We start from the raw sequence: 11,426 nt of genomic DNA on the forward strand, positions 1-11,426 counted from the left end.
GGGCCATGCACATTGCAAATACCTAGACTGGATACTGTCGAACTGCCGCCGGTCGAACTCACAACTGTCTGTGCCGGGTGTGCATAAAGCTGGTGCTTGCAGGTCTGGCAGGTTAATGAAAGAAACGTTTTTAACCTGAACGTGTGCTAGTTTGTGGTTAAATGGCGATTTTTTCTTTGGGAATGGCAGCATGACCTGGCCTGTGTTGCGTCCTCCCGCGCCCCTGTGAGACGCTGTGTGGAACCTTGCCCGCGTCTTTTATGGGCTTGGCGCCGAGTTGTGGGTGTCCGGTCGCGGCCGCGAAGTCGGTTGAAACCGGGACACAATACAGGCTGAATCAGTTCGCGGCCTATGACATCTTTCCCGGCACGACCATCGCTGCAGCTGCCGTCTTGTCTGCCGCCACACACCACGGCAACGGACGTATAAGTCGGCGCCGACGGCCGCCAGCCGGCCGACGCGACGGCGTGATAGAGACACACGTTGCTTTTCTCATGACACATCTCAAATGTTGTGATGCATGAATGAGGAAGAGTTTCGTCTTGCGTTTTGTTACTTTGTAACATGAAAATACAAAAATAAAACGAGCAGCTCAATACACCGTTATATCTAACGCTCGTCGTGCTTTACCGGCGTGTGCTACCGAAATGATTAATCCCACTAACGGTAAAATTTATTTGTCGTGCCGATATTCGTCGTTAAGCTTCATGCACCTGGCGAGGGAAGACGTACGTGTGAGTGTGTGTGCGTGTGTTAAGGGGGATGGCGTTAAGAAAACTAATCGACTGTAAGACGCCGCTACGGCACACCAATAACCTGCACTTTCGGTCCATCAGATAGAAAATTAGATAACAAACGCTTTATTCATCCGCACAAAAGGCGGAATCCGGGTCGCGGAATCCCGCTGGGACTCCGCGACCCGGAATCCCGCAGAGAGTCTGGCAACCGCGTAGCCGGATGGGAGCTGACGTCGACCACCTCCGCTGGGAGTCTGGCAACCGCGTAGCCGGATGGGAGCTGACGTCGACCACCTCCGCTGGGAGTCTGGCAACCGCGTAGCCGGATGGGAGCTGACGTCGACCACCTCCGCTGGGAGTCTGGCAACCGCGTAGCCGGATGGGAGCTGACGTGTACCCCCTCAGTCGAGGTACTGGATCAGATCTGAAACGAAATGACTTTGTCAAAATAACATCAATTAGCACGCGTAGTGGAAGGGTTCCGAGAACTAAGCATGGTGAAAGTCTCCTATTTGTGTAACTAGGTCAACAAACAGGAGGGGTGGTCGATATCCGCCTCCCTCCCCTTCCACTGCACGTGTTAATCAATCGGTTTCATGGGAATGGACTGGTGAGCGTTTATCTTCGCCAGTGCGGCATGAATTGGCCATGTCTCCGCGTGTGTGTGTGGGGGGGGGAGGGGGTGATACCTATTAGCCCACTGCAAACAGAGCTACAGGAAAGAGGAAAAATAATCGCATTCTTCACAGCACATATACCTACCCAAGAAACATCGAAGGCCAAATACAAAATCTAAGGCGAACACATATCAGCGGTATGAAATTTCCTCTGCAAAGTTCAAGAAGCTCAATATTTCGCATTACAGTCAATCGAAAGAAATACTTCGAAGGAATAAGAACTTCAGTGCAACACAAGCAACACCAAGAGCAACACCAACACCAACACAAGCATCATTTTGTATGCCTGACTTTTACTTACTCTATTGCAATTTCAATACATTGTTTCAATATAGAAAACCGATATGGTTTTCTATATTGAAAAGAGTTAAGCATTGATTGCTGCGAAAGAGAGAGACAGATAGGGAGAGAAACAAAAAGAGAGAGGGGGAGAGGTAGGGAGAAAGGGGGAGAGAGAGAGAGAGAGAGAGAGAGAGAGAGAGAGAGAGAGAGAGAGAGAGAGAGAGAGAGAGAGAGAGAGAGAGAGAGAGCGCATTTACCGCTAACGTCGATCTCCTCCAGTCTTGTTAGCGTACCGGTGGACCGCTCCCTGCTCAGATGCCAACAGAAGCTGGCTGACCTTGTGATGATGCCCCAGACGGCGGCTCCCACGCGGGGTCCGAGTCCGAGACCGCGTCAGGCAGCTGAGGCGGACGGAAAGCCCGCCCTGTCCGCGTGCGCCTGGGGAAAAATAGAGTTTTACAAGCATGTATGCAGAAACAGGTAGTTCACGGAGTTTGGGAAGGGCTGGTGAGCTCATTTCATACATGCTACAGATAGAGTATAAAGCAGATTGGATGCCACCAGTGCGAGGTTGTCAAACTTACACTGTCTCAGTGACGTCTCCTTGTGATGATGCCCCAGACGGCGGCTCCCACGCGGGGTCCGAGTCCGAGACCGCGTCAGGCAGCTGAGGCGGACGGAAAGCCCGCCCTGTCCGCGTGCGCCTGGGGAAAAATAGAGTTTTACAAGCATGTACGCAGAAACAGGTAGTTCACGGAGTTTAGGAAGGGCTGGTGAGCTCATTTCATACATGCTACAGATAGAGTATAAAGCAGATTGGATGCCACCAGTGCGAGGTTATCAAACTTACACTGTCTCAGTGACGTCTCCTTGTGATGATGCCCCAGACGGCGGCTCCCACGCGGGGTCCGAGTCCGAGACCGCGTCAGGCAGCTGAGGCGGACGGAAAGCCCGCCCTGTCCGCGTGCGCCTGGGGAAAAATAGAGTTTTACAAGCATGTACGCAGAAACAGTTCACGGAGTTTGGGAAGGGCTGGTGAGCTCATTTCATACATGCTACAGATAGAGTATAAAGCAGATTGGATGCCACCAGTGCGAGGTTATCAAACTTACACTGTCTCGGTGACGTCTCCTTGTGATGATGCCCCAGACGGCGGCTCCCACGCGGGGTCCGAGTCCGAGACCGCGTCAGGCAGCTGAGGCGGACGGAAAGCCCGCCCTGTCCGCGTGCGCCTGGGGAAAAATCGAGTTTTACAAGCATGTACGCAGAAACAGGTAGTTCACGGAGTTTAGGAAGGGCTGGTGAGCTCATTTCATACATGCTACAGATAAAGTATAAAGCAGATTGGATGCCACCAGTGCGAGGTTGTCAAACTTACACTGTCTCGGTGACGTCTCCTTGTGATGATGCCCCAGACGGCGGCTCCCACGCGGGGTCCGAGTCCGAGTCCGAGTCAGTCAGGTGGGGCGGTGTTCGGAAAACCGGTCCTGTCCGCGCGAGCCTGGGAAAAAATATTTTTTTTTTTTGCAAACATGTACAGTTACACAGAAACATGTAGTTAACGGGGTTTGGGAAGGACTGGTGAGCTCATTTCATACATGCTATAGATAGAGTATAAAGCAAATTGGATGCCACCAGTGCGAGGCTGTCAAACTTACACTGTCTCGGTGACGTCTCCTTGTGATGCCCCAGACGGCGGCACCCACGTCCGCGCGCGCCTGAAAAAAAAATGTTTTTTTTTTTGCAAGCACGTACAGTTACACAGAAACACGTAGTTAACGGGGTTTGGGAAGGACTGGTGAGCTCATTTCATACATGCTACAGATAGAGTATAAAGCAAATTGGATGCCACCAGTGCGAGGTTGTCAAACTTACACTGTCTCAGTGACGTCTCCTTGTGATGCCCCAGACGGCGGCTCCCACTCGGGGTCCGAGTCCGAGTCAGTCAGCTGAGGAGAAGGTGTCCGGACGGCCGGCTCTGTCGTGCGCCTGGACAAACTAATTGTTCTAGAACAAGCACGCACACATGAGCGTCATTCGCGGGGTTCGGGGAGGGCTGGTGAGCTCATTTCATACATGACAGTATATTTCAGATACATGCATCTGAGATGGCGATGTACCACCGCGTATGTAGTTAGCGCTGCGCACTTGTCGCTGGTCGGCCCGAGGCAATAGCCGACACGCTCAGTCAGACGGCGAGACAGGGAGACGCTCATGATAAGCGCCACGCCTCTGAACTTGTTCGCTAACGCATCTGAAGGGAAGCGGGCCGACGCAGGCTGTGCTACGGGGCTCTTGAAGCTTACAACCAGCTCCCATTTATCAAACGAGATGTGCATCTAAAACACCAACTGAAGCAGCGTATTTTTCAACTATCAGCGTCTAAAACATCGTCATATGCATACCTACGTGTAGCTACATGGGTCGACCATTACTATCCCTGTTTTTTAACTTTTGAGTTACTGACGTGTGACTGAATATGCAGATCTTTCGCCAAATAAATCTGAAACTGAATCCAAGGGGCGCGTTTATACGCATCATAAAGAGCAAGATATAAGAAGCCTGAGAACCTATTCGCACATCGCCAGGGATACAGACGTGCGCCCAGTCATTGCCGGATTTCGCGTGACTACTTCTCTTTTTGCAATCATGATAGCGTGTTGTTTTTATGTTCATTTCGCTTTCTTAGCACGGAGTGCCGCGACTAGTTGTTTAATAATATCTGGACTTTTAACGTAAGGTTTTTTTTGCGTCGCTTGCACTGCGGAGGGGGCACTCCTGGTCCTCTGTTCATGGATTCGGACTATTTGGAATAATACAAAAAAAAAAATATATCGGCCTCCAGCTCTGCTTCTCCTCAAATTCTCCATGTCTAGAACAAAATGACCTTGAATGACCTCTCGTGACCTTAACATTGACCCCAACAAAAATTTAGCATGATAGCTTTCATGGGCTTTGTCGCTTCTCACTGCGTTGAGGATTTTTTATTAGATCTTAGGGGGCGGATATTCAGCTTCCAGTATGATCTAAGACGATACCAATCGACTGATATGGCGTTCGTCCAAAAGAGGCGCATGTTAATTTTTCCGATAGTGAAGAGGTCGCAATATTGACCTGACTCCGATATCGAAATTGTGAGATATACATTTTATACATATTGTTACTCTCATCAATCGCTGAAAGTTTCAGGGCGATCGTTCAGTCAGTCTGTAGCTATGACGAGCATTCTAACTTTGGCTGAGGTGATATCACTTGACAAGACCTGGTGACCTGACCTTGAGGACCTGGGTCTGAAATTTTCACATGTGCGGAAAACATGCATGAACAAGTGGGCATAAACAGTTTTGAGATATCAGCGAAAAACCGCAAGGGAAGGAGGCAGGGTGTCCAAACACCTTTCGGCCCGGCGCGGGTTAAACTAGGGACCGCACATTTGCCGCTCAGCCACCGCCTAAGGAGCACTTACCTCGTATTTGAATCCTCCCGGCTTATGGGGAGGACCTTGGCCGCTGCAGGCTCTGTGAAAAATAAAGAATCATTCAGACCGACCAGTCAACGAGCTCAGCATAAACATACCGATGACGATGATGATATTGTGAGAAAGAGGGCGCGGCAGCTACGAGGCTATATCGCTGAACGTACTGACACAATTGTATTACATGAATAGCTCCAGACCATGATTATCGGCAACGTTTTGTAAAATTATACGTTCATTATTCAGGTGATAAATACCTGCCCCTGTGTACTAATCACAATGTCGCCACTAAAGCATATTGTAACATACGTACTGGGTCTTGTTGAGCTCGACGACCGCTGCCGGTGGGCGCCCAGGGGCGGAGTGCGCACCTCTGCAAAAGTAGTCCAGATGTCAGTTTTACCAACATAAAATAGCTGGCTGCCGGTATTTTTTTCTAGAAGCCTCCCTAAGTTCAACAGCTCATCATGAGAAAAAAAGACCGCTGATGTGAAAACGCATAATTTATAAATTAGGCTGGCTGATATTAATATTTACATCAGTGGACTTTTTCGCCTGAATGGCAAAATTCGGGAACGACTTAAGGTAAAAAAAAAACGGCAGCAGGCGAGTCCATCTCTCACTTTATTGAGGCAGAAGTCAGGCCTTGAGAGTACACAAAAGCCAGAGGTTAATTTTGCAAGGAACTCTGCTTACGCCTTGGCAGTTGACATGCTAGCGTGATTCAATTACTGCTCTTTTTTTCAATCGCATCGCCGTTCTGTCGCGTGTTGTTTGATATCCTCGTCATAACCGAAAAAAATCAGCGTTACTTCCAGTCATAGTCACACCCATTCCTATGGCGGACCACGTGGATAATAATCTACGAGTCTAATAAAAAGGCTATGGCAAAAAATAATGATGAACCTATATATTTGCATACGTATCCAGCCTTGCTTCATTGTCTAGAAAATACTATACCTTGATCCATGTTGCGCCCTGGCGGTGGAGCCCAAAATCCAGCAGCTGTAGGAGAAAAAAAAAACGCCAAGTTAAAAAACAATCACATAAAGACTAGGTAGTGGATATCAACGTCGCGGTTAGTGAGCGCACGCACGCACACCGGTACCTAAATACACACGCGCATACATACCTCTACTACTAACATTTAGAAAAAAACACATATGTACAAGTTAAATCTAAATACGCGGAAATGAGATAGAAGAAACTTGGATTACATTGCAAATGCAAAGTGCCACTTTGTTCATTACAACAAGCATATGCATATCGATCTGCCCTTCTGGAAATTGATAAGCAAACGAAATACCTAAGCCGAGCTTTTATAAATACACCAGAACAGCGGAAGTTTTAGAGTTACGACGATGTGGGGAGGTTTCACACTTGAAAAAGCAACATAAAAACCTAGCCACTCACCTTCGTGGAAGGCCTCAATAAGGATGGGGTTTATATGGGATCTAGGCTCCCAAGTGACTTCGCTGAAAAGGAACACAAGGAACATAGTGATTAGGGAGAGATATACAAATAACAAGGAATACCGTCACGGACGATCCGCAAGAAGGGGTACAGCTTTTGGGTGGTTGTAGTAACTGGCCCAGGAAGAGTGCATTTTAATGACCTATGCCATCTGTCATGTCTTCGCCAGTTATGTCAAACATTATTTCTGCATATCGAGTAGGTCACTTATAAGGCCGGAACCATTGATCTATAATAAGTATAGGTCTTATACTTATTATAGGTCAATGGCCGGAACACTGCTCTTAAGCGTGCAAAACGCATCTCCTCACTTCCCATTGGAATACATGGCTTATGTATTTTCTGCTTGCAACACGCAGCGCATTAAGCCGCGTGTTGGGAGCAGAAAATATGCCATGTATTCCAATGGGAGGTGCAGAGACGCGTTTTGCACGCTTAAAAGCAGTGTTTCCAGTCACTTGGTGCTAGTTGCGTGGCTTGGTCCAATTGGTTTGATTTGAAAGGCTAGGTTCAGTGGGGTGACAAAAAAGTCGACACAACAGACAGGCTCTGTGGAAGAGATTGCGGACCCCTCCCCCCCCCCTAAACAAACGCAGATAGACGGTGACACAAGTGCCAAGTATCATCCCTTTATTTTAATATTGGGCGCATGCATGACGGTGAATCGATGAAAAAAAGAGAAATCTAACAAATCATTACGCATGCTTGCGCAGCATTACACAATGTGACACTGAAAACACAAAATTCATGTCATACTCACTTAAAACCTTGCCACTTCACTTCGTACATCTGGCAGCTTGAGTCACATGCGATGATGAACTCAATGAAAAAACGCTCCTGCAAAGAACAGATTAGGCAAAGTTAATGAATTGCGAAACTAACATACTTGTTTAGTCAGCCCACTATCATCTCTGTGGGCTGATTTCTACAGTCAGTCCAAAACACTGCGGAATGGATTTCAGTGTTCGAAACTGAACAAAAACCCAAAAATTCTTGCAATGAACGACCGAATTAGAAAATTTGTTGATCACATCAGATGGGGTCTACGACAGTCCAGTGAGGCAGTGAATGGTCACATGTTGCATATCTGTGTAACATACGCGTACAACACAAGGAAAAATAAAAAGACGCACATTACTGGGATATTCCTAGAATCGCTGTGAAGACTCGTATAGGGCGTGGCAGAGCATACTGACAAGAAAACCAGCAGAGAAGTGATGTGCATCACCCAGAAAGTTGAAAAGGATAAATATGTTGGCAGATTTCCAACAGATGCCAGGTGAATGCAACAAATTGCTTTAGTGAAAAGGGCAAAGCAAAGGTCAGTCAAGCTATTGACACAGCATACTTTGCCAAGAGCCTGACAAATTCGATCAAAAGGAATTAAACTGTTCTTGAAGGGCCATTATTGGAAGACAGCACTAAAGTAGCATCACTAGACAGGTCTAGGGTATCACCTGACATAGGGGAGATTTGCGGGAGAGCTGCGGGAGCTCGAAGCTCCCTAGAACAGCCTGTGCCAGGGTCGTAGCCTTACCATTACGATAAGTCGAGGGGTGGGCATTCTTACGTCCCCTCTGACGCGGCTACTGAGCTACGCAGCGAGTAGAAATAGTGACAAATAGTTATGGGGAAAAATCAGTTGTCTTACCTCCACATGCCTCCTTTTTTTTCGAGGCATACCAACTGCCGTTTTCTGCAACACAAGAGAAGCATTATCTGGCGTGTGCCTACAAATAGCTTCAATGGGAGCAATCATTATGTCTTTATTGCTTCCATTTTCGTGCCAGAGAAGATACATATGTCGTAGGCATTGTCTGAAATCCGGCTACAACCTAACAACCTAAAACCTACAAACCTACAACCTAAAACCTACAACCTAACCTAAACTGAAACCTAAAATTTTTGCTGTTACACATTTGTTTCAACAGCGTCACAGCGTCGTAGTTATGACCTTATCTTGACAAATACCGGCAGGGAGTAGGTGAAGTAGGCATGGGCCCTGTTCGGTCGCTGCTGCCAAAACAGCTTCTCTAACAGCCCACTAGGTGGCTACTGTGTTGAAGGAATATGGCTGAGAAAGGACTGTGCTCATGCTGTTGACCAATGAGAGGTGAGAAACGCACGCAGGTTTGCTGACGTACGTTGACGTTGCTGCTGACGTCTGCTTAGGCCAAACTACGGGCAACCACATGTGCTGGTGTATTGTCTCAATCATAAAGAACGCAACTAACAGTGATGACGTCATGTAGGTAACCGTGACGTAAATCGACGCGCTAGCGCTTAAGTCTGCTGATAAAAAACAGCGACCAAACAGAGCCCAGGTTAGGTCAGGTTTGCTTATTTTGTTTTACAAGCAACTATTTGATGAGATTATTTGATGCCTACAAAAAATTGGTAAAAATATCTCAAGAACTGGCAAATCTAGTGACTTTGCAAGGCGCGTTTCCTTTTCCCAACCAAAGGAAGGCGAAGAAGGCGTAGATGTAAAGGAATATACCCGAAGATGCTTCTTTGTAACCAAACCAAACAAAAACTAACATAACCTAACCTAAACTGATCTAATCTACAAACCTATAAACCTAAAACCTAACCTACAACCTACAAAACTGCAACGCGTTGAAAATTTTGGCTGGCGGCGGGATTCAAATCCCCAGTTTTTCAAACACAAGGCGAGTGCACTACCAGCCAGCTGGCCAGACGCAGGTATAAGTCACTTTTGTATGACACAATGGGATATTTTCGGTATTAGCGCCTTCCTTTGGTTGGAAAAAAGAACTGCGCCTGCACAAGGGGGGCAGCACTTGTGACATCTGTTGTAACAGTACCATGAATTTTGACTGGTGACCCTAGAACTGGCCAAGTGAGACCAAATGCTAAGAAAACATTAATGTTGGTAATATTTTTAGTCCCTTAATTATGCAATAGCTGACTGAATGTCACATAGAAGCATAAACAATGCAATATGTGTGGTTTGTCATCAGTGCGGATTCTTACCTCGTACACAAGGCGAGGTTGTGATTTAGTGGGGAAAAATATAGCACACTAGAATCAATTTATTGATGCCTCCAATTTTCTATTTCAAAAGCCTAGTTTGCAAATATGATATGCGATGCAGAAAGCATGTGGAAAAACATACCAGGGCTCCAGAAAGTACACAAGAGCTGATACATTCCAGACATTCACTCAATATCCGAGAAATTCCAAAGAAGTTAGCACTGACGCAAATCATGCTACATGCTGAACAACCAGGTGAGATAATAACATGCAGCATGATTTGTCTTCATGCTAACTTTTATGGAATTTCTCTGACATCAAGTGAATGTCAAAAAGTATTGACTCTTAAGTGAACATGTCAATGTGAAAATGCCCATGGAAACAAATAGCCATAAAATGTGTTGTTCAAGAAGTTTTAACACCATCCCAATTATCAATAGCCGACCATTTTCACCTCATCAAATAGTCTAAGAAAAATGTGTGAATCGAAATCATAGACTGTACTTAAGAAATGCTAGATGTGTAGGTACCAATAACAAACAATATCTGGTATTACCTCGGGTAATATAAGTAGGCAGCAATAACAGACAGTAATAATAGCAAAAGTTACAAGTTAATGAGGACTGGGCTCCACAGGAAATCGTTTGGGTCGTTTATGAATGATTCCAATTTAAATTTGAATTGTGCAGTCAGTCCTGATTGCCTCGTCTTCTTATGCAAGCTCGTCATCAATTACCTAGGAGAATAGTGTGGCTGCAATATTACTTTAAGCAGAAATAAAATATTCCTTATTATTTGGCTTACCTTCCTCTTCCCTCCCATGGCTTCCACTGGCTTCCTTCTCAGTTCTCACCGCTCCAACTCCTTGTCCAACTCAAACTCCACCAACCCCACCGCTCAAACAAAGCACAGACCCAAGAAGACAAAGACGCTGACGCGGGAAACGCGCGCGGCATTTTACTACTGACGCGCTCGTCAGCTGATTAAAGGGATGCTGACCGATATCCGTGGACAAAACTAACAGGATTTCTTTGTTTTCATGGACATTAGCAGATCAGCCAATCAGAAGCGCTGTCACATCTTTCATCACCAATAGCAAGCTGGGTTACAACCAAAGGGAAGCACACAAACCTGGTGGCAGATTTCAGTACTATTTCATACGGTAGCTCCCGGGAGCGTTGAAACGTGGACATTCAGGACGAGTCCACGAAATTACGTTTGGTGTTGTGCGAATTGCTTGTCCAAGATATGATGCCTCAAACATGAAATAAAAACATGGACACAAAATGTCCATGATATCGAAAATGTCCATGTATTTCCCAAAAATCTGTTAATTTGTCCATGAATATACGGTTAAAGAGAGCTTCCCAGCAGAGAATCAGGCCACAACGCTCACTGCGCGCGGGTCCCGCGCTGGAACTATGATGCTGAGGGCTGGGAATCCTGCGCCCCATGTACTGACGACTGACGGCAGGAAGCTAAGGAGTGCCAAAGCTTTGGCACTGTGTTTGGGCCCCCATCCAGGCCCAGCGCCTCCCAGTAGACCATCACGCACGCCGCGCGCAGGTCCCGCGCCGGGAGCTTGATGTTGAGGGCCGGGAATGCTACGCCCCAGGTACAGACGGCCTTTTCAATGTCATCTCCCAGGTCTGCGATGATGGTGCCTCCCATTTTCAGGGTGAACATGTCCTGGTCCTTCTCCAGAATGAGAGAGCCTGTCTTTGGGCTTTCTGAAGACGTCACCACCTTCTCAATTGAACACCCGATGTTCTGCACCAGTTCACG

The 11,426-nt window shown here is 46.8% G+C and overlaps 1 protein-coding gene across 6 annotated transcripts; it reads right to left on the bottom strand.

The window, feature by feature from the left end:
• Positions 1 to 844: 844 nt before the first annotated feature.
• LOC122371938 (fibrous sheath CABYR-binding protein-like) lies at positions 845 to 10,988 on the bottom strand. 6 transcript variants are annotated; one of them, XM_043348852.1, is made up of 14 exons: positions 10,446 to 10,988; positions 8,296 to 8,340; positions 7,405 to 7,481; positions 6,132 to 6,176; positions 5,485 to 5,544; positions 5,163 to 5,214; positions 3,572 to 3,703; positions 3,355 to 3,414; positions 3,075 to 3,197; positions 2,809 to 2,928; positions 2,547 to 2,666; positions 2,281 to 2,400; positions 1,954 to 2,134; positions 845 to 1,161 (listed from the first exon to the last, which is right to left on the bottom strand). In XM_043348852.1, the coding sequence occupies exons 4-13, from the start codon at positions 6,139 to 6,141 to the stop codon at positions 2,008 to 2,010; spliced, it is 924 nt and encodes a 307-aa protein (XP_043204787.1). In that variant the 5' UTR covers positions 6,142 to 6,176; positions 7,405 to 7,481; positions 8,296 to 8,340; positions 10,446 to 10,988; the 3' UTR covers positions 845 to 1,161; positions 1,954 to 2,007. The 6 variants fall into 6 exon arrangements, with proteins under 6 accessions (XP_043204787.1, XP_043204860.1, XP_043204922.1 ...); XM_043348925.1 differs by lacking the exon at positions 8,296 to 8,340; XM_043348987.1 differs by lacking the exon at positions 10,446 to 10,988 and having other exon boundaries at positions 1,954 to 2,033; positions 2,300 to 2,400; positions 8,296 to 9,752.
• Between the last annotated feature and the right edge of the window lie 438 nt (positions 10,989 to 11,426).

This window comes from Amphibalanus amphitrite, unplaced genomic scaffold (assembly GCF_019059575.1).
Source record: "Amphibalanus amphitrite isolate SeventyFive unplaced genomic scaffold, NRLGWU_Aamphi_draft 000004F_arrow, whole genome shotgun sequence".
Lineage (NCBI taxonomy): Eukaryota > Metazoa > Arthropoda > Thecostraca > Balanomorpha > Balanidae > Amphibalanus > Amphibalanus amphitrite.

Excerpts from the sequence above, each read along its gene's own strand:
- LOC122371938 (XM_043348925.1), bottom strand. Across the intron at positions 3,704-5,162 it reads CGGGAGGATTCAAATACGAG|AACAATTAGTTTGTCCAGGC; the intron begins GTAAGTGCTCCT and ends TGCTTGTTCTAG. Across the intron at positions 2,135-2,280 it reads GGAGACGTCACTGAGACAGT|GCGCACGCGGACAGGGCGGG; the intron begins GTAAGTTTGACA and ends ATTTTTCCCCAG.